Genomic DNA, 23,927 nt, shown 5'->3' with positions numbered 1-23,927 from the left:
TGTGTGGCTAATGAGGTTTGTTAACATATTGCAATGTGTCTCAGTTAGCAATTAAATTGGAAGTCAGAAGTGAGAATATAAAAATCTTCATGTACTTAATGATAAATTAACTGTTTTCTTTCACATGTACGGAATATATTGTGACGCACACACAGATATAGACACATGCGACTACATCGGTGTAGGACTCGGGGAGGGTTAATGTTTGACTGCTTGGCAGTGCTCCGTTCTCAGTAGTTTGTCTGCCTGCAAACAGGGAGGGGAAGCGGGCAGTGGGGAAGAAGCAGCAAGGAAGAAACCCTCCAGCACAGCTCAATGGCAGCATCCCTGAACGCTCGCAACCTTGAGGGAACGTACAGCAGGATGAATGATTAAGTATAACGCAAAAGATAATGATGTGAGAGTCATTGTAGATGGCCAGACAAAGCCTTTCCTAACATGCCATGGTGAGCAAAAGGATAAACAGAATCTTGGGAGAGAATGGAGCTGGGTGTGAAAAAAATTCAACACTTTTCCTACGTAGTCCTGTGGCTTGTGGTGCCTCCAGCACCAACCCTGGCAGCAGGAATCCCCGGGCAGGGCCACAGGGAGACCTGGGGGCTGTGGTCACTGCCCAAGAGAGGCTTTGCACATCTGTTTAATTTGCACATCTGTTTAATTTGCACAGCGCGCTCGTGCGTCTGCACCCCGGGTGTTATGGAGGAGACTGGTGATTACCGAACGACGTTGGGAAAACAAATACATTTGGCAACACTGTTTACTGGGCGAGTAAAGTTTTCTGACTCCAAAGGGTCGAGTTGCGTTTTCATGAGGTGAAGCGCAGGCGAGCCTTCTGCTGGGCGGGACAGATACACGGCAACCCTGGGGGCCTAAAGCATAACGTCCGGGTCCTGGGCACCACAGAGCTCTCAGCCTTCTCGCTTCCACTCTGCAGGTGTGAGAGGAAATTTCCCCCTCGGGCCGGCAGCGAGCCCAGCCCCGGGCAGCCCCTCAGGGCCGGGCCCCGCAGAGCCCAGCCCCGGGCAGCCCCTCAGGCGCTGCGGCCGGGGGGGGGGGGGGGGGGGGCGCGGGCGGGGCCTCGCTCCGTGGGGGCCCCGCCCTCCGCGCTGCCCGTGACGCGCAGGCCCCGCCCCTCGAGTGCAGCGGGCGGGGTCCGCTCGGCCGGGGAGGGGGCGGGGCCTCGGGAGGGGCGGGGCCTCGGGAGGGGCGGGGCCGGGCGGCAGTCGGGCGGCAGCCGCGGCCGGAGCGGGCGGCGGCCGAGGTGCGGCATGTCCAAGACGCTGCGGAAGAAGCGGCACTGGCTGAGCAAGGTGCAGGAGTGCGTCGTGTCCTGGGGCGGCGCGGCGGGCCCCGACCCGGAGCTGCTGCGCGGCGGCGCCGAGCGCGGCGAGTTCCCGTACCTGGCGGGGCGCCTGCCGCCGGGCGGCGAGGGCGCGCCGGGCCCCGCGCTGCTCTCGGGCAAGGCGCCGGCGCCGGGCGACGTGCTGCTGGAGGTGAACGGCACCCCCGTCAGCGGCCTCACGCACCGCGACGCGCTGGCCGTCATCCGGCACTTCAGGGAGCCCGTGCGCCTCAAGACCGTGCGCCCAGGTGAGCCGCGCCGCAGGCCGCGGGCAGGCCCGGGGGAGCGCGCGGGGCCCGGCAGCGGCGGGGCCGTGCCCGCCTCCGCCTCCGCGGCCTTGCCCCGCGGCCCGGCCCGGCCGCGCTCCCCGACGGCGGGGGGCGGCTCCCTCCGGCGGCGCTGCCCGGAGCTGGGGCCGGGCCCGGGGCGGGCCGGGGGCCCCGGGGCGAGCGCGGCGGTTGGGCGGGGTCGGGGGGGGGTTCCCGCTGCCCCTCGGAACCCCCCCCCCCGGGGCCCGCCGCGTCCCGCCCGGTGCCGCCCCCGTGGGCGCGGGGCGCGGCCGGGGCCGGGGTCGGGGTCGCGGCGCCTCCCGGAGCGCGGCGGGACGGGGCCGCGGCCCCCGAGCGCCCTCGGCCCGGCTGGAGGCGGGGGGGGCCCGGCGGTAGCGGGGGGCGAGGAGGAGCTCCTGGTCCGCGTGCTCGCGTTCCCCGCGGGTTCGGGTTAATTCTGAGCGCGCTTCGGTTAATGAGTGACATCAGATCGCGGTGCTAAAGCCCCGTTTATCAACGCGTCTGTCAGACGTCAGGTTAGTGCTGAGCGCTAACCAGTGCCTGCGATCGCACACGTTAATGATTCACAGCGTAACGAGCTGCAGACCTGCTGCTTTCCTGCTCACAATCCAGGGGTGAGCTCGATGCGTTCTGCAGAAGCTGTCTTAAAACTGTTCTTGTCTGAATCCCAACCGATAGCAGTATTTCAGTGGCTGAAACCTGAAACACTTCTTTTACAGCCTCTCTGTGTAACACCTGTTCTGTGCTTCTTTCATAACACCCGGGTTGCTCTTTGACTCTGGGTAACACGTATCTTAAATCAGAGTTTCCTCCTTTGACCGCTAATTAAAAGTTATCTTTGCTACGGAGATTGAGCACTTAGTCTTGATGTGTATCGCCTGTTTAAAAAAATGAAACCTGCAGCACCTAAAAGCACCTACAGAAGGCTGCTAGGCTTTGAGAGATGTCTGTCTTCAAAAACTGGAAATCCTGTCTGAATGAAGAAACTAGAAAAGAACAAACTGCTGCAAGCTAAATTTAAATAAAAGAATAAATAAAGGAACAAATTGTTAAAGACAAGACAATAATAAATCTTTTTTTTTTTTAAAAAAAAAAACTTAATGGAAGATGAAACCATATTAAGAATATCAAATGAAATTCTCGTGTGTTTACTCTGGAGGGAAATGGAATATTCCCGTACTGGGACTTTCCGTAACAGAGAGATGTCTCAAACTTTCAAGTTAAAACTGGCAGAAAAGATTTGAAATAAATGCATGCAATGAAGAGCAGAAAATTGCCAGAGCCAGATGATGCTCCTTAGGAGTCGTAAACATGAGGCACTAAACAGGAGTGCGGTTCTGTTCCTTAAGTCGTTTGTGGAGCAGAGGGATAGAAGGTGAAGAGCATGGTGCCCGCTGGACGGTGGTGCTGGGCTCCAGCAAACCGGCAGCACCGATGGCTGATGCCAGCACGCTGGCTAAAGCCATGGTGAAGAACGAAGGTACCGGGCGCGTGAATAAACGCTGCGTAGTGAGTAGTGTGTGTTCTTTCTGTGGGAGGAAGTCCGTTTAGCTTTCAAAGGCTCTCCAGCTGGTTCAGTGACGTGATTTGGTGTAGCTGGGTTTTCGGGCAGGCTTTCGGTGAGGTATCACCAGGCACTGAATCGGGTGCGGGTGGAGCTGTTGCGTGCCGGTGTTGCTGGTGGAAGGTGAGAGCAGAATTCTCCTGGGGATTATGAACTGGCTAAAAGGTAGAAGCAGTTTTCTCAGCAGAAGGAAACTCCTGCTGGTGTCTTGCAAAGACCGGTGTTACTAGGCATAGTCATTCTGGGCTTGTGAACTAAACACTGGGTTGAGTTGTGTAAAGAGAAGTAGCATTTTTATGCTGATTTTATGTAACTTTTGGAACAAATCAAATTCATGCTTCAGATCCAGCAGTTTTTCCATACTAGAACATATTGCAAGCTTATTTACCACATCAGATGATTTTGGCAGTCATTTTCGGTGTTAGACTCAGTGTCCTTAAATGCGGTATTTTAAAGCAGACTATTTTTCTTGTTGCCTTTTTTTTTTTTTTTTCCAATTGCCACAGTAGCACTCGGTGGAAGTACTCCAATTAGGGCATGTGTGATGAGAGCTGTTGGCAAGGCGTTCTCAGAGAAGCACCACGACTCTGGCTTTGGCTTCCCTTCTATCCACAGCGGCCCCGGGGTGGTCCAAGCTGGCTGACCCGAACGGTGGAGGCGGCTCCACGGGCACCGATGGCTAAGGGGCTGTGGGGGCGGTGGTGTGTGGTGCTTGTGGGATGGCTGAATTCTCAGAGACCCTAGTTGTCAGACTTCTTAAGGTCCCGTGTTCCGTGTTACTCTCCAGCCCCAAATGCTGTCTTTCGAATGCGCTGCAAGGCAGGGAGAGCCTCTGGCAGGCAGCGCGCTGCTTCTGGGTGACCTCTGCATCGGGCCTGTGCCGCGTCCTGCTGCTGCCCGCCTGGCAGGGAGGAATTTGTCGCCTCGTCCCTTGATCATGGGGAGAGTGTGAGGCCTTGATGCTCGGTGCCTACATCTACATCTTAGAAGTGCAACCTCAGTGTTTGAGAGCTGGCTCCATCTTCTCGGTGAAATCTGGTGCAGGTGTCCCAGTGGCCTCTGACAGCACGTCAGGAGCCTGGACGTGTGCTTTATTTTGAGCATCCTTCGTTGAAGGCAGCAACAGCTTTAGTTGACAGCAGTAAAATCTGTCTGTGATACTTCTAGCAATCTCATAGAAAATTTAAAATGGAAATTTCAAGATGCTGTTTAGTCTTGTTTGATAAGACACTTGAAAGATATGAATGCTAAATTGAACACCATCTGTTAACTGCACATCACAAATGAAGGACCATTTTGTTGATGAAGTTCTTCCTTCCCTCTCACTCTGTTCTTCCTCGTGAAGCAGAACAAGACCAGTGTGCTGCAGACCGGGGCTCAGTGCTGGTGTCACAGCCACGCTCTGGGCCCGGGCTGCAGGCGGTGGGAGATGCCCAGCCCTGGGGCTGGGAGCCCCTCGGCAGCAGGGGCCGTGCAGTGAGACCTGCAGGAAGGCTGCTCTCGAGTTTCCTGCCAGTATTCCTGGACTGATGTCGGGATCGGAGTTGTCCAAATGAAAGTTAGGTATTGCTTCATTCTAGTTGGTGCTTGAGAGTACAACCGTGCTGTTATTTTTGTATCGTTCGTCATCTTGATCAGATGAGGAAAAACGGCCGTACAGAGCAGTAAGGCTCTTTGTGCTACGTGGTGTTTGTGTGTACGTGCATGCGTGCTAACATGAGCAGGCTCATCGTAATGAGCGCATCTGTATTTTAGCCACACTTGTTAAATGCTGGTTTCAAGCTAATCACCTGCTTATGTGCATCCAAACGATGGCTGCCAGGTGGCTCAAGGACCTTCCCTGTCCAATGTCACCTGGATTAGTACTTGTATTAGCCCTGTAAGTAGCTGGCACTGTTTCTGATTTTTTTATTCGCATTATGGAAAAACCGAAGCATTTTGCTTGCAGTAAGTCAGTCCATCATCTTTCTGACTGCTCAGCTCATCCTGTAAATGTACCGACTGGTTGCATGCGACATTCAGGTTTAGCCTGAAAAATATTTGTACGTGAAGCTGAGCTTACTTGCTAAAATACTTAACAATCTCACTTTGAATGCGTTTTTTCTTTATGGCAGCGTGGTGGCTAAAATGCATCAAAAGTAGGTTGCAGACTTAAAGTTGTAAAGCAGCAAGCATTACTGGTTATCTGCAAGTTCCTCCTTCTGGAGCCTGAGTTGCCAGATACTATGTAGGAAGGAATGTGCTTTCCTTCCAAACTAAGGAGCTTCGATGCATAAAGCTACTCTGTGGCAATTATTATGGTTTCATGTAACTAGCATCTGGGAAGAAACAAGCAGAGTCATGCTGCTCTTCCACTTCCAAACCCTGTGGAGTTTTGTCCCTTGATTATTGGAGAACGGATATCAACTCTGTTGTAACTAAACTGGTCTGTAATCAAGAAACGCAGTGAGCTTCCGAATGATTAAAAGCCCCCTTCAGACTATCTTTTGATTTTTTTTTTTCTTTTTTTAAAGTCTTGGTGCTCCTGAAACTACTAAACCTTGATTTCCTATGTGTTCATTTCATAGCTGACTGTCACAGCTTCAGCTGTGATTAAGACTTTTTCTCCAGCGGGGGCATTATCGGTGACCTCCACTGGGGATTCTCTGACATATGCAGTAAGTTCAGTTCAGGTTAGGATATTTTTTTTTTTTTTACCAGATGGGGCTTTTGGAGGACCTCCCCGTTCACACTCACGGGATCTTTTTCGGTCCTTTGCCCCCCGGTGCGGCGCCAAGGCGCGTTGCTGCTGCGTGCACTCAGCCAGCCCACAGCCTCTCGATGTCCGTTGCGGCTTCAGGTCTGTTGCTTTACTCTGGCTTGCGATGCGTTCGTACAGAAAGTGAGATGACCGACGGGTGGATGTAGGACTCTGAAGTTCTCGGTACCGAACTAATTTGGTTTTTGTGTCAATCTCTTTCACTAAATCATGTAACGTTCTCAGGATATAGGAATCTTGAGGATATCAAGGCCTTACCTGACCAAAATGCTCTCCGGATCAAAGTCTACTACAGATTTACCAGAAAACAGTAAGATGCATTTTCTCACGTGACTGTGAAATTTTGTAGTAATTAATCTGTGAAGTGCCCGTTACCAAAAGGAGTGAAGGGAAGCGTTCAGAGGCCAGTTGTGCGCGGGGTCCTTCCCCTGAAGCCGGAGGCGTGAGATGACAGTGCAGTGACTCAGGCCAGGATGCGGCGCTTCAGACATAATACTTGCAGCTGAGTACGTAAGATTGATTTACATTTTCTTTTGTGCTTGAGGTAGGCGCTGAGCCTCTGTGTGGGGGTAAACATTTGCATGTTTGGCAATTAAGGCAGAGAGGAGTGCACACAGCACTGAGAGGCTGTTTTCACAAAATCTGATGAATTCTAAATGTGCCGTGTTAAAAGAGAGATCAGAATACACACTAGGATAATTTTGCCTCTCTGAGGAAAGGCATTACCCTAATTCTGTGTTTCTCTGAAAGCTGGCAGTAGGCCAGCTTGGTGATTAAACAGACCAGTGTGTTACTGTGCTAGTCCGGGGAGATGAGGAAGTCGGCTCGGGTCCTTCGGGCTTCGTGCACACCGGGCAGTGGACTTCTGGGTGCTGGTCTGAAAAACGGTCCCTCCTGTTTGAGAAAGACCCATAAAAAAGAAAAGGTTGATTCATTTTACCACACTTGGAGGTAAAAACATAAAAAATAAATGTACATGTTGTTTCCTATAACAAATGTGTAGGGTATCTCAGGTTAGTGAAAGTGGGCAGAAGACAGATGTGCTATCTTTATAAAGAAACCTGAATAAGAAACTTTCAGCTGGGCGATGTCACTTTCGTCCAGCATTGGCAAGAGCAATGGTGCATCACGTAGCAGTTTGCAAGAGCCACCTTGCACTAAAAGCTCTTAGTTTGCATCTCAGGTGTGTGGATGCAGGGGACCATCAAGCGCTTGCCAAGGGATTGGTATTAGCATTAGTATGTGTATGTAATTTGTAGTCTTGTTTCTCCTATTCATCTTTATATAAACATGTTATTCTTGGCATAGGACGTGCTGCCATTCCCTTTCACATACTCCTTTGTTTAAATCTGACTGCAATAAGTACTGTGATTTCACTGGCTCTCATTATTCTATTCTTTCTTAGCGTGTTAGTTTCAAATGATAACGAGGCCTCATGTGGTTTTTGCTACTGTGCTGCTTAACACCATGGTTTTAATTTGTACTTTTTTGTTCCCTTCAGGAGAGCCATTCTGTTCCCTGTTTGTTCGCTGATGTCTCTCAGGAGAGACCTGGCAGAACAGCACAGAGTAAGACCAGCATTTACCTTGAGCTGGCGGAGGAGCCGGTAGCGCAGCGTCTGCTCTCCCAGTTTGTGAGCTTCAAAGCTGCCACCACAGTGTCCCTGTCTCCTTCTTGTGGGGCATGGGAATTACACTAGAACTGAACAACTGAGCACTTGTATTCCAGTTATTCCTGGAAGGAAAATTTTCTTATTCAGGTAGACAGCTTTGATTGAAGTTTTTGCACATATGTTTATTGGTTGCAATAAGGAGAGGGTTTTTTTCCTTTAAAAAAAAAAAAGAAAAGCAGCTTAGGTTTACACGCTGGCATAGAACTAACTTGTTTGAAATCCTTGAAACTGTCCATTGCCACTATTCTACAATAGCAGGAGACTTTATTTTCTATGTGAATGAAGCCAAGAATGAAATAAAACGTGAATCTTTGTTAGAAGCTGTGATTTCAACTACAGATTACTTCATAGTTCTTGTCTAAGTATTGCTCTTGAATTCCTGGCTGGCTTTAATGAAATGCTAGTCAGTTGTAGAAAATGGCTGTCTTTTTATTCTTTTTATTGTCTTAGAAGATTCAATTTCCTTAATTTTTTCAAAGAAGTTTTTTTTTTTTACTTCTAGAAGGCGCTTCAAAACAAAACTGTCATTTTAGAATTTTCCCAAAATAAACAAGCTGTGCTTGTTTAACTTGCTTTGCACCATGCTCCTTTATTATTATAACACCTGCTTCAAGATATTGTTCTTTAAAATGTCTTAAAAATATAAAAAGGATTATGCATTCAAATTGACAGCTGAAAAAATTACTCTAGTTTTGATTGTTGCTCTGCTTTAAAGTCTTTTGAATTCATTCTTCTGGTTCTTGTTTTTAATTCAAGATGCTTCCTTTTAAGGAATATCTTCTAATGTTCATGGACTGTGAGTTAAATTGCACATTGTTCCCTGAATGGGAACAGTTTTCTTCTTTAAGGCAATGGTATTCCTGGGAGTACTGGATTTGGATTAAGAAAAATATGAGCACTTTGTATTTGAGAGTAAATTCCTTATTTAGTTCAGCTGAACAGGAGGTGAGAGGAAATGCAGTGGGAAGACTGCAGATTTGTATTGATCTGCTATACCAGTCTTCGAAACCAGAATTCTCCATAATTCACCTTCTCTGTTGCTGATGGGTATTAGAGTCTGTGCTGAATTATTCTGGTTTGGGCCCTTAGTGGGTTGCGGTGGGAATGGGACCAGCTCCCAGGTGACATGCGAGCAGTAGCTGAATGTTGGGCTGGCTTCCAAGCTCATCAGTCTTAAAATCAAGAGCGTATTCTTCTGGTGGAAAGGGGAGTAATCCAGCAAGGGCGCTCGTCTGCGTGGTAACAAGGAGATTGTTGTCAAGGCACTGAGGGAAGAAAGGGGTTGCTACTGTGGGTGCTGCGAGTGCAGGGACACTGGAGTTTAATTTTTCCATACTAGTCAAAACCTCTGTACAAGCTATACTAATTTGCATCAGTGCTATTTGATGCGAATTTGGGTGATTTAGTTCAGGTGTAGCTTTCAAGATGAAATAAAATCATAGCAATCCTTTGTTCAAACTTATGTCACCGTGCTTTTGTCATATACAAATGCAATGTATTAAAGTAATGATCTTATGTGGAAATGTAATTTCATTTGCAAAGCACACCAAGGCTTTTAGATACGACAGTGGGCTTTCTCCGAGTGAGCTGTCAAAAATGCTTGCTTGAAGCTATTTTTCAATATGTATGTCTCATGAGCTTGTAATTTTTTTGTGAATTATTGGCTGCTTTTAATTGAATGTAACTTCCTCAAATTGAAAATCACTAGTGTGTTTATTATCAATCCTGTGTCGCTCTTCAGTTGCTGAATAGTAGTCTAGCTAGTGTAAGTTGATTCATCTCATGAAAATAATTTACAATATGGAAGTAATGCGTTAATTCCTTTAAGCTCTGGATAACCATCTCTCTTCAGTTACCTGTATTAAAAAAGTAAAACTTGAATTCCAGGTCTGTCAGATCATGGTACACTTGAATATTGATTTTTATTGTGTTCTACTTCAGTGCTGCTTCATTACTGGCTTTTGGTAATAAATACAATCAGACTAACAGCTGATGTATTATGAATATGGATTGTGGATGCTATATAAGTATCAGAATTATCCTCTTTTTTTGGTATGGCTGTCTATAAATGTTGTTTCTACCTGCATGGTAATTATTCTTTCAAAAAGGTGGTGAAGACAATCCATGAGGTTAATGTGATTGTATGTGAATTACCCATTACTAAAGTTGTCTTCTTGAACCCACTCCACTGGGAAAGAGAGAAAATGCTTTCTTATAAATCCAGACTAGCATTGTCCTAACGAGAACCTAAACCAAAGGCTTACTACAGCAGCGGTTGCCAGAAAGCTCCTACGTGTGCGGTGTGCTCGGTCGGCCGGGCCGGGCCGCGATCTGCCCGGTACTGCTCGGAGGAGCCCAGCAGCAGCCCCTCGTCCGTGGGGCGCCTTGGGTCTGGCAGGGGCACGGCCGGAGCAAGGCGCGAGCGGCTGTCGGAGCGTGGGGCGCTCCGAGGGTGACTGCTCGCCTCACCGCAGATAGCCACGGGTAGAGGAGATGAGAAGAAAAGGATCGCCGGCCGCGTGGAAAAAGCCCTATGCCGTGAACAGAGAAGGGTGGAAACAGAGCATGAAGGAAACAAATGCGGGGAACGGGAACCGTGCTGTGTAGAAGAGCAGGACTAGGGGTTTGTTGCTCCTCTTGCAACACAAATAGAAGGAGGTAAGCGACAGCAAATAATTGGTGATAACAGAAAATGCTTTTACAGGTGTTACTGTGCCTAGAGCAGCCACTGAAGTAGGGTTCATCGAGATTCAGTAATTGTTTGAACTTTGGCTAAGCCTTGTAACGTTTACAGCTTTACTGACTTGTACATGCTAATTCAGAACACTGTACAGAAAGGCACAGATGTTTAGCTTTTTTCTTATGATTCCTGTATATCTCCTGCTTTGTTTACTCTTCAAAGTGAAGACTTGGGAACACTTCCCTCCCATGCACTGTTATTTACAACTTCTTCGTTTTGTCAGCCAAGTGGGAGCTGTAGAAACTTGTGGGATCCCCACACATACGGACACGTCTGTGCCTGGGTAAAGTTCTTGAAGTGCACTGAGCAGAGAGCAGAGCCTGGCTGCTTCTGTGTCGATGTTTTAAAACCTGTTCCCCAAGTCTTGGGGCTGGATCACAGAAATTTCTGTCAGAATCGCCCAGAAACCACCGCAGCCCTCAACATTCATATGTGTGTCTGAGGTTTCCTGGGTGAAGTGGGGATGTGATATCCTTCCACCTTGGTTTTGTTGGAGGGGCCTTCTGTAGCTGCTCAGGGCTGAGGGGCGAGGGCAGCCTGGGCACAGGGCCCCAGGGCTGCAGCAGGCCCCAGGTGTTCACCTCCCGGTTCCTCGTCCTTGGTGCTGCCCGGCTGTGGTGCTGCTGCAGGAGCCACGAACCGGGCTGCAGCCTCGCAGCACCCGGGGGCGCTGTGCGGGGCTGCTTCTGGCAACTGCCCCAAGACTGTGGCCGGTCCTGTGGCGGAGAGGGCAACCCCAGGTGGAGACCTGCCTGTTTCTGAGGGTGATTTGTGAGGTTTGCTAACAGGAAGTAAAGAATAGGAAATTGGATTTATTTTTTTTAAATAAACTAGCCTTCTTAAATGATCGTTTAACCAAATGCATGTTATTGCATCTGGAAAATATGAATCTGAGTGACATTTAATCCATCCCGTATTCTTGGCTTGTAGGTTTGCAACATTCAGTAGCTGTCCGCAGGCTATTATGCGTTTACATAAAAACACTTCTAGAAGTTCTTGATTTAAGATCCATCACAGACTAAACATTGAAGTCACTTGAAAGAACAACCATGATCCCCTCCTTGCCCACCCAGCAAACAACCCACGTGCATTTTTAAGCCTGGCCACTAGACATTTCACTTCTTTGTAGTGTAAATTTGAATAAAGATCTCATGTCATGGAAATAAAAATGAATGGCTGGTATGTTCCAGTGTTGTTTACTTTCTGGTAAGCAAATTCAGTTTAAGGTATGCAACGTCTGCCACTATCTATGAGCTATGAAGAACACTAAAGGCCCTTTTGGATTTTACAATGTAAGGCAGGAGATCTCTGCAGTCATCTGCCAAAAATTGCCCTGGAAAGCAGCTATAGTTACTTGGTAGTGTAGCCTGCACATCAGGCTATGAATGTAGAAATATGGAAGAATAGATTTAGAGCTGAGTTTCTACTGAAATGTCCCCAGTGCCTTTGTCAGAGGAATTTTGACAAAGCGTTTAGGGAAAATTGCATTTCCCTTGGACTTGGATCATTTCACAGTTGTGTTTTGAGAGAGTTTCAGTGTTCATTACATTTTGGGATTCAAATTGTGTCCCTTCTATTAAGGACTGCTTTAGTATGCAGGGGAGGGCATAGCATGTGATTTGATGCAGACCAGTTTGTCAGGACTCATCTGCTCGCCATTTGAAAGGTTCATCAGCTTTTGCATGTTCTGTGGGCATAATCAGGGGTGGTTGCACTGGGGCCTGCGGTGGCTGTTGTGACCAGCCCCGGGCTTTTCCTCTGTGGGTCTGTGGCTGCCGATTTCTCCCTGCAGCACTGTGCTGGAATCCTATCCAGCCGTGGCCTACGGGCGTCTTCCGGGTGCCGTCTTCCCCTCGCCTTGGAGAAGGTGCGGGGAGGTGGGACGGAGGGTCTTCCAAAGCCGTCTCTCTCAACCTGTGGCTGGCGGGGCGCGGGCACGAGTGCTGCGCTGCTGCGTGCAGAGGGAAGGTGGTGTGGAAATGCTGCGCTTGTGCTGGGGCGAGAAGCATCTGCCCGAGCCCCGGCTCAGCTGCAGCCAGGAGCACTCAGGTCGGACGTGCCGCTGCCGTGCCAGCAGATTGCCCGCGTGGAGATGGGAGCGGCGCCCAGTAAAATATGCAGCAGTTTTGTGCTTGGCCAGAAGAAACATGTTTGTAAAAAAATCTTCTTTCATGTTGATGATGAAAGAACAGATGAGAAGAAAAATTCCATCTGAAGTAGCTGCTTAATTACGGCTTGATATGGTGATGTAGTTTATCAAATTAAGTTGTTAGTGGAAATAATCTTAGGGTAGAAAGTGTGTTTGCTCTAGAGCAGCAACTTTCAACTTGTTCATCTCTGTGGGTTCTTCATTATTTTCTAGTGTCACCAAATCTCGTATAGCAAAGTTAAGCCCCTTTTCGGTCTGTTTGCTTTACTGAAACGTTTTGTGAACACTGCAAGAGTCACTCAGGGAGTCTCAGTCTTCAGTGGCCGTGAGCTGAGAACCCCTCCTGCCGAGCATCTGTAGCGGAGAGTGGTGCGGCCGCTAACGACTGACCAACGTGGTCCCAGTAGAGTTTAAAACATGGCCCAAGGTATTTGGATCTGCAATTAAATAGATCTTAGGGGATCTGCAACGTTCTCTTAACTCATGAAATCAGGCTACTGGAAGAAACCAGATAATTAAACCAGTTCTACTTCTTGATATCCTAAGAAAAAAATAATCTGATTCAGTGTTAAGCACAAATAAATTATTTGTGTAAGATCCTGGAAAATAAACTTCTTGTAGTGGTTAAGACTAGTAGTAAAAGTTAAAAAGAAATAGACAAAGCAACTGATGAGCAACTTTGTGCTTTTGTTTTGCATAATGTTTTTAACAAAAGTTAAAGATAGCAAAATGAAGTGTAGCTAATCTTTAGATGACTAGCTGGTTCGCTGTCTCCTTCAGTACAGAAAGCCTCTTTAAAAGGCATTCTTTATCTTAAATAGTTGCTCTACTTGTAGTAGTCTTTAGAAAAAGTCATTTGTATAGTGTCTTGCCCATACACTTTGCATTCTGAAAGGAAGAAGTGCATAGGAGGTGGGTGGTGTCAAGAGTAAAACTTCAGTGAGCGTTAAGCAGGAAAACAGATCAAAATAGAAAGCAAAAGTGCCTGCTTCAGTATAAATTTTAGTTTTTCCTGCAAGATTTAGTGGAAGATCGCAACATAAATACAATTAAAGTAGGAATGAGGGCTGGTTTATTCTGTTTGGCACATTTCTTATGTTTGCACAGCTGGTGGCCTACCAGCTTCATCCTGCAGCTGAATTCAGAGATGCACTTATGTAAGTTATTTCTTTTTCTGAAATTATTAAAAAAAATATATATATATAAAACCATTGACAAATAATTTGAGCTCAGTGTAAGTCAGCATGCTGATGAGGTATTTTTCTACTGTGCTAAGTGATTTGTATGAAAAAGTCTAGACATAGGTGAATTTTTAAATAATTCTGACACAGTTTTTGCTGAAATAAAGAACACGAACACCCAAACCACGTAAGCCTTCCCCGTCTTTAAGATTTCATTGCCAGTAGATGCAACTTTGTTTTGGTTATAGGCCAAGTTTACAGTGACCTTCTCCCAGGCTGAAGGTTTGCTAACAGGCAGAAGCAGAGTTTGCTGGTACTACTCATTAAATCCAAGAGGATTAACGTTCAGTTTATTTCCTCTAAAACCACAAAACTATCAGGAAATAACTAAGCCCTAAAGTTTTAGGTCTGTAGAGACGATTTCCTCCTAATGCATGTACTTCAGAGGAATTTCAAAATCCCGTTATGTAAGAGGGAAGCAGGGTCCCATATTAATCCAGGGGAATGATGTTTAATGGCTTGTTTTGTCCTTTATTGGTCTAAAGAATTCCTCAGAAATCAGCTGACCAAAAGTGCCAGTGAAGTATTTTTACCTCTGTTGCTGGAACTATTACTGCTCAGTAATTTCACTAATCTTCTTTGCAGTGAGATTAGATTGTAAATGCTTTGATGCTGGGAGAACTGTGTTTGTGAAAACAGCTTGGTGCTGTGGGTACCATCAGGTGGAAGTGCCCATGTGTAAAAAGCTGTGTCACTCCATTGCTGAGTAATATTTTGAAATTTGTATTACCCTGACCGTGCTTCACATTTGCAATGTTTTTGGAAGATAATGTTTGTAATGTGAGCTTTAATGCAATGTATTTGGTATATGACAAAAAATACAAATGACCTAAGCTTGAAGACAAAATTGCTATGATTATATTTCAGGTTGAGAGCTAGTCCCTGTTGTGTAAAACAGTTTTGTATGGATAAATAAAAATTACTCTGGTCCATTATTCAAGATCTGACATCTTCAACTGCTACTCATGTATGTGTTTTTTTTTCCTGTTTTAAATCACTTACTGTAGAAGTATTAATATGCTATATTTATAAATAATTTTAAAATGTATTCATTGATAGGTATGAAAGGTTGACGTGTCTACCTGACTTGTGGTTAAACTTCATCAAAAAGCTGGGATGATGGCCAACTGTTTTATGTGATGTTTTGATGGACAGTTATGTCCTTGACAGACCGATGTGCTATCAAACCCTAGTTTGTGGCTCACTGAAGGGCAGCAGGAAAACTGTTTTTCTCAGTGCAAGGCCTGAAGTATTGCTCATGTAGTGAAATTACTGACTATAGCAATTTGCCTCTGAACTGCAGGCTTTCCTGTCTGCCCTACTTACTCAGTGTAAAAATACCTAATCTTGTGGATTTTATTTCCCTCTCTGTAGGACAGCAGTGAGTAATTACTGTTCTCCAGTGAAGGTAGAGGTGCTGGAAAAGTTTAATTAATGCCCATTAGGAGATGTTACTAGCACTTAAATGAATTCATTAGGGTAGGACACTTAATGTTCATAAAAACAGTGAATAATTGCAGGGGACTGTATGGTTTTATATTATACTGCATGTTATATCTTTTTGTTGTGCTCCATCCTCCAAAATATTTCAGGACATCTGGATCTCCCTGAGCCAGTAACATCTTTTCTAACTTATGTAAAGTGTATGGATTCAAAATGAGTTCTGGGTTTTGAGCATAAATCTCTAAATCTCTTTCTCTGTTTTGTCACCGTGGTACTGAATAACGTAAGGGAAAAAGGTACGTTTTTTATTCAGCCTTAAGGTACTGTTGCTGCCACTTAGTTTGGTGTCTGATTAATACGAATCTTTCATATTAATCTTTCTACCTTTGTAAATAACTTGCAAAAGGCAGTGGGAGAGTGGTGGACTAGTTGTCTTCTGCCTCAGGGTCTCTGTATCATATAAATTTGAGTTTAGGTAATCTACAGCCCATTAATACAGTTGCATTGTGTCACCCACATGTAACCTCGCATGTAAATGAAATGATGAGTGAAGTGTAGCAGTTTGAAAAGCTGGTTAGGTGCACTGCGGTTACAGCTCGGGTTGCATTTGGTGTCTTCCCGTAGGTGGATGTTTATAAGGCCTTGTCTGTGTCAGGGTCTGCTTTGGGTTTAGTGGAACATGCAGATTTGTGGTTTGAACCTTCAGTAATGAATATTTGTAAATTACAGATACTTGATTTGTTGTAACAACGTTCTTAGTACATTTTTTAGATATGAGCATGGATAAGTGATTTGCACAGTTCTTAATTTAATACTGGTCATGTAGCGGTCATGTAGTGATTAATTGCTTGATGTTTCCTGGCACTTTATCTAACTTTGCATTAGATCTCTTTTTTGTCTGCTTGCATATGATAATGAATGCATTTGCACACTGGCCTTTTTTTCTGCTTGTGTTTCCTAGACTATAGAATTTCTACTATCACGTTACTTCTATTAGAAAAATTGTTTGCGTGAATTTTGAACTTTGTGTTACCTTCATTTTGAAGAGGGTAAATTCCTAACTATTATGCGGAAATTATGGTACCTGTAAACTCAAGTTCAATATCCAGCAGAAATTACCAGAAAAAAAATCCACCTTTCTAATGTAAATTGAAGTAACTTGATGTGAGATCCAAGGGAAACTGGAATCTATTTGTGATCATAGACATATAAGAGCCTTGAGAGAACATTGGTACTGGAAGACACTTGCTTAAATGAAAATCTTCATCCTCTCTCGTTCTTGTATTAAAGAGAGCAGATGCTGTTACAGGACAACCACCAGAAGAATCAGTGAAGTAAAGCTGCTTCCCAGTGTTAGTCGTCTGCCATTGGAATTGTGAATTCCTTTCTGAAAAGAGCATCAGAAATGTTTGTGCTATTCAGATGGTTCCTTATCTACTGAGATTTGGAGCTCTCTCGTGACTGGAGATCACTAGTACTGTGCCTGTAATTTGGTTTGATTTAATAAACTGTGATTAGCTGTGAAACAGTTCTGATTTTAGCACAAATTCCAGAAGAAAAAAATGGCAACATGAGTGTGTCTGTTAGGAAGGGGGAAAGTAATGGTTTTCTCCTGGTTCATCCATAGGCATGGAACTACCCTGCTCAGGAACAAACACGAGCGTTTATAGAATTGCTTGTGAATGGGCTACTATTTAATATATAGTGCTGAATGCTATGTAAAATCAAATTATTTCAACATTTTTGAAAAATGTGAGGGAAGACATTATAGTCCTGGAAGATGACCATAAACATAAAAAGTCTTAGGCTAAGAAAATATGTATCAAATAACAAAGGAGAGACGGAATGAGCGTGAGGGGATGCTTAATTGCAGAATTGAAGGGTCCAAGAATCTGAATGTTGGCCTTTGGGAGCAGACCGCTGTTCAGACAGTGAGGAGTAGGACTGATGCAAGTAGCACATCTGTCAGAGTACTCAGGGATCTTGGTGGTCCCTTCTGGGGCCAGGAGGAGCCCTGTGCTACTGTATCCTGTTTTGTTTTTTTTTTTTTGGTAACCTCTCTATCTGTCTGTATTTGTACACGAGTGTGTGTAGTACATCCACAGGGAAGTTTTCAAGTATTCAGAAACTACCAACCGTTCTCTGCTTTTTCTTTCAAGTTAAGAGTTTACTAAAATGGAATATTCTTCCATTCAGTCATCAATCTCTGATACATAATGTGGAATGTCATACTGTAGGAACAGTAAAAGGGTTTTTACCCGAGGAAGTTCTTTCTGTGTTTTTCTTCTTGCACTGGGTGAAGTGCAGGAAAAAAAAAAGAAAGACTTAAATCAATTTCTGCTTTGTTGAATCACCTTCAGGGGGCATACAATTTGTTCTGAAATCATTATTTGTTGCCTTTTGGCAAATACATCTGATTTTTTTTTTCTTAATTGAACTATGTTGTTAAGAGGTCTGTTGCTCTTTCTGGTTTGTAGGGTTTCAGAGATGTTGGATATTAAGGAAACTGCAAAGGAAAACTATGCCTGTTCATGCATGGTAACTTCTATGCTGTTCAGTATTTACAGTTATTACTTAAGCATAAGAAAACTGTTTAAAGTTTGTTTAAAAACAGAGGAGAGAGACAAGTTTTTCTATTTCCAGAATTAATCATTATGGGAAAATGGGAAAGTAGTTTTAAAGGCTTGCTGTTTTTTTAGCTTTTTAGTACCTCAAAATTTTTGAAACTGAATTTTAGTAAAGTATACCCACAGTATGGGACCTGATGTTTTGAGAGAGATTTTAAGACAGCCACAATAAAAAAAAATCCTACACAGAACCAAGAAACTCTGCAAAAGAGTTTATGAAGAGAAAATGGAAAATCAATATTCAGCATTTCATAGCAAAAAAAAAAAAGAATATATAAAAGATGTAGAATTAAAAAAAATAATGAGGAAGTGTTTTTTTTTTTTTTTTTAAGGCAGTCTTTGACAAAAATTTGAATCTTACCTGAGGAATTTAGAATTCAGACATGCACTGGGCCCTTACTTCTGGCAAGTTGCAGTGATCTCGAAAGATTTAGTATTCGCTGTTGCCTGGAAGTAGAGGTTGTAAATGCCAGGTGTGCAGATTTTCTTATATTTAATAACTATGTGGAGATAAAAATAAAATCTGCTGTTTAAGCAGAGGATATTTGAAATATTGCACTTTAAAATTTATTCTTAACCTATGTGTCGGTCATGGATTTTTTTATAACAGTAAGAAATTAGGCATTTGCCTCTTTTCAGGTATATTCCTCCTGACACAGTAAACCCCTCCACTGTGCACAGTGTAAAGAGGTGCTGAGCTTTCGCAGCATATATTGATGTCCATCGTACCAAACACATACAGCGTTGATTTCACCTGCATGTTCTGACAGTGCCTTCAGGAAAGCCCAGTTAGATTCTTATTAAGAATTTAAACTGGCAGACAAAGAAAAGCTAGTCTTTGTTTCAGCACATTATTTATTTGAACAGCAAGACATCTGTTTTCTTCTCTTTGCTGTTTCTGTATAGCTGCCAGTAGGGACTGAGCTGTGAATTTTGGAATTCAAATGCTTTTGTTTAATAACAAGGAAGTACTAGCTATGCAACTACTCCCTGATTATGAATCGATATGATGAGTAAAATTAGGAAGGAAGAGAAAATTGTTAGGAGAAGAAAGGTAGGGTGTTTTCTGGGGCACTTACTGGGGCATTGCTTAGTCTTGCAAAATGCCTGACCTAAAGCTGTTGCCATTTTGAAGCCGTGGTTTCTGTGCCCAAAGTAAGTCCTGCTGAGCTTGCCTGAAGGTTGTCCCACGTCTTTGGTGTAACTGCCCAGGTCGATGGCTTTTAAACTTGCAGGCTGGCATTTAGTCTTTGTTTTCATGCATCAAATTCATTCTACAGCCAAATAAAATGGCAACTTGCAGTTTTTTGGGTATTTTTCATCAGGACTTGTCCTTTTGGCAGATTTTGATCTGGGTAGTGTATTAATTTCTGGTAAAAACTGTATTTACCCTCTTGCATCTTATTTGGATTTCCTGCATATTTTCTGCCTAAGTATGTGAACAGATGGAAATTTCTTACAGCCTTTGAGGGGAAAAAACCTGTCAAGTAGAGTGACTGTATTGGGGAAGTAGTGGCACACATGTCAGTGTTACGAAACGGGGGACAGGGAACTCTGTTTAGATTGCTCCAGAGGCCCACAAAGAGTTATTTGACTTCTGTGAAGAGAAATATATAAATAAACCTCCAAATTCTGTACCTTTCTTGGTACCTTCGATTGCTTCGGAGGAGGGAAAATGAGTTCCTTTGGAGAGAGCCGAGGCGGGTGAGGCCTTGTGAGCCGGCACAGCGGGCAGCAGCCAGGCCTGGGTTCTGCGCCCATGGGCCCGTCGTGCTGGGCGGCCTGACCCCAAAACGGAGAGGTGAGCTTTTGGCCCCTTTGGATTTACTGTGCGGCTTCTGCCATCTTTAGTGAAAACAGGATCTCACCCGGTGTATTTGGTTTGTTTTCACCTTGTAGGTGCAGCTGCTAATGCTTTATGATTGTGTCCCTTTTGGCTGCCTTTCCTCAGCCGTTGTCAAGGTGCGGGCACAGCTGCACAGCGCTGCCTGCCCATCCTGGCTGCCTGCGGCCGTCGGGCCTCAGCTCTGGGGCATCTTGAGAAGTCTCGCAGATAAATGGTGGTTCAGAATGTTTTTACTGACATCAGGATAGAGCCAGGTGGAAGTGTTTCAAATACAGCAGAAATCCACTACAAACTTTGGAAAACAACCGTTGTCAGGAAAGAGTGAATAAGAAAGAGCAGCCCATTAACCTCTGAAGGGATTACTGAAATTACAGGAAATATTCTGAGGATTGCTGTTAATATTTCACTTCATTCTGGCCTATGGAGGTGGCGATAGTTGTGGATTTTTTTTCCGTGTTCTTCTCTGTAGTTCTGCCATGCTTAAATAGATATTACATAGATTGAAATGCAAATTTGGTACTAAAGGTCAACTAAAGCTGGAAAGCAGTTACGGCAGTTCCTCCAGTTTGGCATTTCTAATAAAGGTGGCAGTGCTCTTTTGACTCTGTTCATTTCAAGACCAAACTCAAAATCCCACTTCTGCCATGCTGTTTGACTGGCTGCTCCAAAGCGACGCCTGGGTGCTAAGGTCATGGTCTGGAGGGATTGTACAACTGAAGAGGCTGCATTTAACACTGTCCGTTTTTGACAGGAGGGAGAGATCAGCAAGGCATGAGGTTCAGGCAATGGAATTTTTCCAGAGGTGATAAAACCTTTGGAGCATTCACAATTCAAGGCTGATTTTTATTTGTTTATTTATTTTAATCTTGAGTTCATTTGTCTTGAGAAAATAGTGCAAGTAAATCTGAAAGTAAATAGTGCAAGTAAATCTGAAAGTACCATGTACAGGCTCTGAATAAGGAAGCATTTTAATAAGTATTTATTGTGGGTAGCAGAAATATCTGCTCTGTGAAAGACCGTACTCTGGCAATACTAAAGCATTTCAGAGAGATTACTCCAGAATCTATATGGTCAGACAAGGGTGACAGAAAAGCAAATGATGCAATAAATACAGGAAAAGACTACTGTGCTGTCAGTTTTGGTTTTCCTATTGGGGTGTATATACATAGCTGCCTTCTGATTGATTGTGAATTGAGAACAGAAATTAGATTTGGCTTTGCCTTCAAAGCTGTCTTGTTATTTGAAGTGCTTTCTTATGAGAATTCCATTTCTGTGTCAGTCTTGAATTTAGTGAGCTCTTTAAGCAGATATAAATGAGTCCAGCCTTTGGAGACAGCTGCATGAAGACGATGATTGGCAAGCTTCCCGAACTGAATGCACCACAATCCAAGAGCTAAGCTCTCTCAATGTGAAACTTTTATGATTGTAACTGAATGACCCTTCCTGTCGCATAGTCTATACAAGCATTACTATTTTGTTTAAGACATCTACCATGTGTAGAACTTCTGGAGGCAAAAATTAAACTGAAATCAACTGGTGAAAGTTGATCACCGATGATCTAGTAGATAATCATTCACACAGTTATTTTAGATATCTGCCAGAGATCAGGTTTTTTTTTTGTTCTCTTCTTTAGGTTTTAATTCTTGTTCACTGCTGCTACGTCAATTTTGTGGCCATTTATTGTACACAAAGAAGGGAGAATGAGTGGCTTGGAAGTTGCCAGTAAGTGAGGTGATATGTTGCTATTTGTATTTGACTACAGTCATGGGTGATAAGGACCTTTTAAAATCAGATTGTTTAGGTTGTATAAGACTTACATAGCCTCATTCTTATGATAGAAAGCACTAGGTAAAAATGAAAGTGACAGTTGTCTTACTGTGAAATTGCTGTCTTTGTTCAGCCACTCTTCTTCAGGTAGTTCTAGTTTAAAGATGTTTTCAAGTAGCGGAAGTTTGTTCTGAAGATAAAAATAATTGACACTCGTACCATGTTTCCTATGTAGAATGACCCCTCTATAAATGAACGAACGCTAACACAGCTTGCTAGAATTTAATCTTCTGTAGAACTGATCTGCGTCTGTGCTTAGAAGGTTACGTAGGTAGTAATGAAAGAGTGAGTTTTATTTAATGTTCATAAGTTTTGTTTATTAAAGCCAGATTTATACTTTTAATGAATGGGTTACTTGCCCTTTTTAATCTGCCAGTCTCTCAAATTGCAGATGTTCTGAAACTTTATAGCAGAAATACTTCTTAAAAGATTATCTGGTAAAAGTCTCCCTTTGGAAATCTTACAGGTCTTTCTTTTAGCTTCTTTTGATAATATTTAGCAGGCAAAAGCGCAGATGAGAGGCAGCAGCTAAATCTGTTCAAAGTCGCTGAGCACTGCGGGCCACATTCTGTAAGGTAGGCAGCCGTGCCGGCGGTCGCTGAGGGGGCTTGGGTGTTGGAGAGGAGCCGCTGCCACACTCTGCAGCAGGCACATCATCGAGGCGGCTCGTCCTGGCGCTGCCCGTCCGACGGTGCTGCCGCTGGCTGCGGGTGCAACACCTGCTGCGGCCGAGACTGCTCGGGAACGTGAGGCCGCTGCTGGGAGGGCAGCTTGCACGATTCTGCCTCGTGCTCTCCTCCTCCGCTGAAGTAACCTCAAATAAATGCCTGGGGAGGGGGTAATGAGAATGTCTCTTACCTGCTGTCTGTCTGCTCTAGTTAGTCCTTTCAGTCTGTGAGACACACGCACTCATTAGTAGTCCGAAGGTTCCAATATTAATCACCATTTGTTGATAAACTCATTTACCACTTTCAGCTTTCACATGCTCTGTTGAGGCTGCTTTCTTAGTAACTCCTAATAGATAAGGAAAAGCAGAAATGCTGAGAAGCAGATGTTGCATGACCAAGTACCCAGCTGTGCATTAACAAAATGAATCTCATGGTGATTAGTTAACAATTCCTTGGCAGTCAGAGGCATATGTAAAACAGTAAACACAGCATGAGGAAATAATAATAATAATAATAAAAAAAAAATTAAAAGCATTTTCTGAGCTTAAAACATTGGCAGCATCAGTTCAACCATCTGTGTTAGTGAAGAGCTGACTGTTGTGGGTAAGTCATACCAAGGTCAGTTGAACTGACTTAAAGTCCTTAACCCTTTGTTAGTAAAATGTAACGCTTCTGTTTCCTAAGCATGAGGTGCATCCTCATTTGAATGACAGAGTGACTGTGAGAAAGGGAAAATAAGTACTGTAGAGTTTTTACTTGCTGTTAGGTAAAGATGTTTAGTTAACACCAGCAAACACAGGAACTGACAAAAAGACAGGCAGCCACCTGAAGTTAACTTGTGAAGTTTGAGGTGAAGTCCGTGTTGCCATTGTTATATGGGTGAGCGCGTGTGAAGGAGGAAGATAAAGATCGTTACGACCTTCTGGCTATATATATAGCAGAGCTGTGGCTGCAGGTACAGTAGTCTGTCCTCTGGAATATTTTTTTCTGCAGTGCCTTTTATTTCTCGTTAGAGAAATGATTTAGTTTGCGCTAGTCTATGAATGTTGCCACCCTTCCATTTTTACCCCCTGCACCTGTTTTTCTCACGGGTTACTCATCACAGGTTATAACAGTCTGAAGAGCAAATTTATAGCAAGCTTGTAAGTTGCTTTTAAGCAACTTCAGAAACTATAACACTGCTTTTTAGCAGTTGGGTATGAGGGAATTTATTAGGTTGAAGAAGTATTTACAGAAATCTCTGAATGTTAGTTCTGAATTACATTTCTCTCTAGAAAAAGGAGAGAGCCTTTTGTTTGCATTGTTCAGAGGGTATGGTTTTTAGTGTCAGCATTTCCCCAGACATGCCAGGTTAAGATACTGCTAAATTTGAGCATTTCATTGGAATAACTGTGGAAGAGAACTTCAAAATCCTGGTTTAGAATAAATATGCATTTTCTAATTTTTTAATGTATTTTGAAATGTCATAATTAGTGTGCTGTGTGGTTTGTGGTATTAATGGGTTGCGTAATTACTTACAACTTAATTTTCCTCCCTGCAGAAGCACAGAAATCAAGTGGTGACAGCACAGTACTGTTGGTCCTTCTTAGCTTGTGTTTGGCTTCTGCTATTGCAGATATCTTCTAGTTATTGTCCAGCGGTGCTGAGGAACAAATGAGATTCCACAATAGCTACTTTGGCAATTTGCTTGATCTTTAGATGTGTTTTCATGCAAATAGATTATGGGAGGAGAGTGCTTTAGATTTTAAAGTTAAATGAAG

General features: G+C 44.1%; 1 protein-coding gene and 1 long non-coding RNA gene across 4 annotated transcripts in view; both read left to right on the top strand.

Annotated features, from left to right (window-relative positions):
- Positions 1-1,191: 1,191 nt before the first annotated feature.
- MAGI3 (membrane associated guanylate kinase, WW and PDZ domain containing 3) overlaps positions 1,192-23,927 on the top strand; it is a 73,211-nt gene continuing 50,475 nt past the window's right edge. For 2 of the 3 annotated variants that reach the window (XM_083812917.1, XM_083812919.1), the window contains exon 1: positions 1,192-1,590. In XM_083812917.1, coding sequence (XP_083669043.1) covers positions 1,269-1,590 — 322 coding nt within the window. In that variant the 5' untranslated portion in view covers positions 1,192-1,268. The remainder of the gene's footprint in view (positions 1,591-23,927) is intronic. The other variant, XM_083812918.1, reaches the window with a different exon arrangement.
- Positions 1,906-20,635, top strand: LOC310887231. The gene is made up of 2 exons (XR_014575696.1): positions 1,906-6,460; positions 7,456-20,635. It is a non-coding gene; the product is annotated as an uncharacterized lncRNA (long non-coding RNA).

This window comes from Anser anser (assembly GCF_964211835.1).
Source record: "Anser anser genome assembly, chromosome: 27".
NCBI lineage: Eukaryota > Metazoa > Chordata > Aves > Anseriformes > Anatidae > Anser > Anser anser.
The sequence above is the reverse complement of the archived record's forward strand: the minus strand, read 5'-3'. Positions and strand labels throughout refer to the sequence as shown.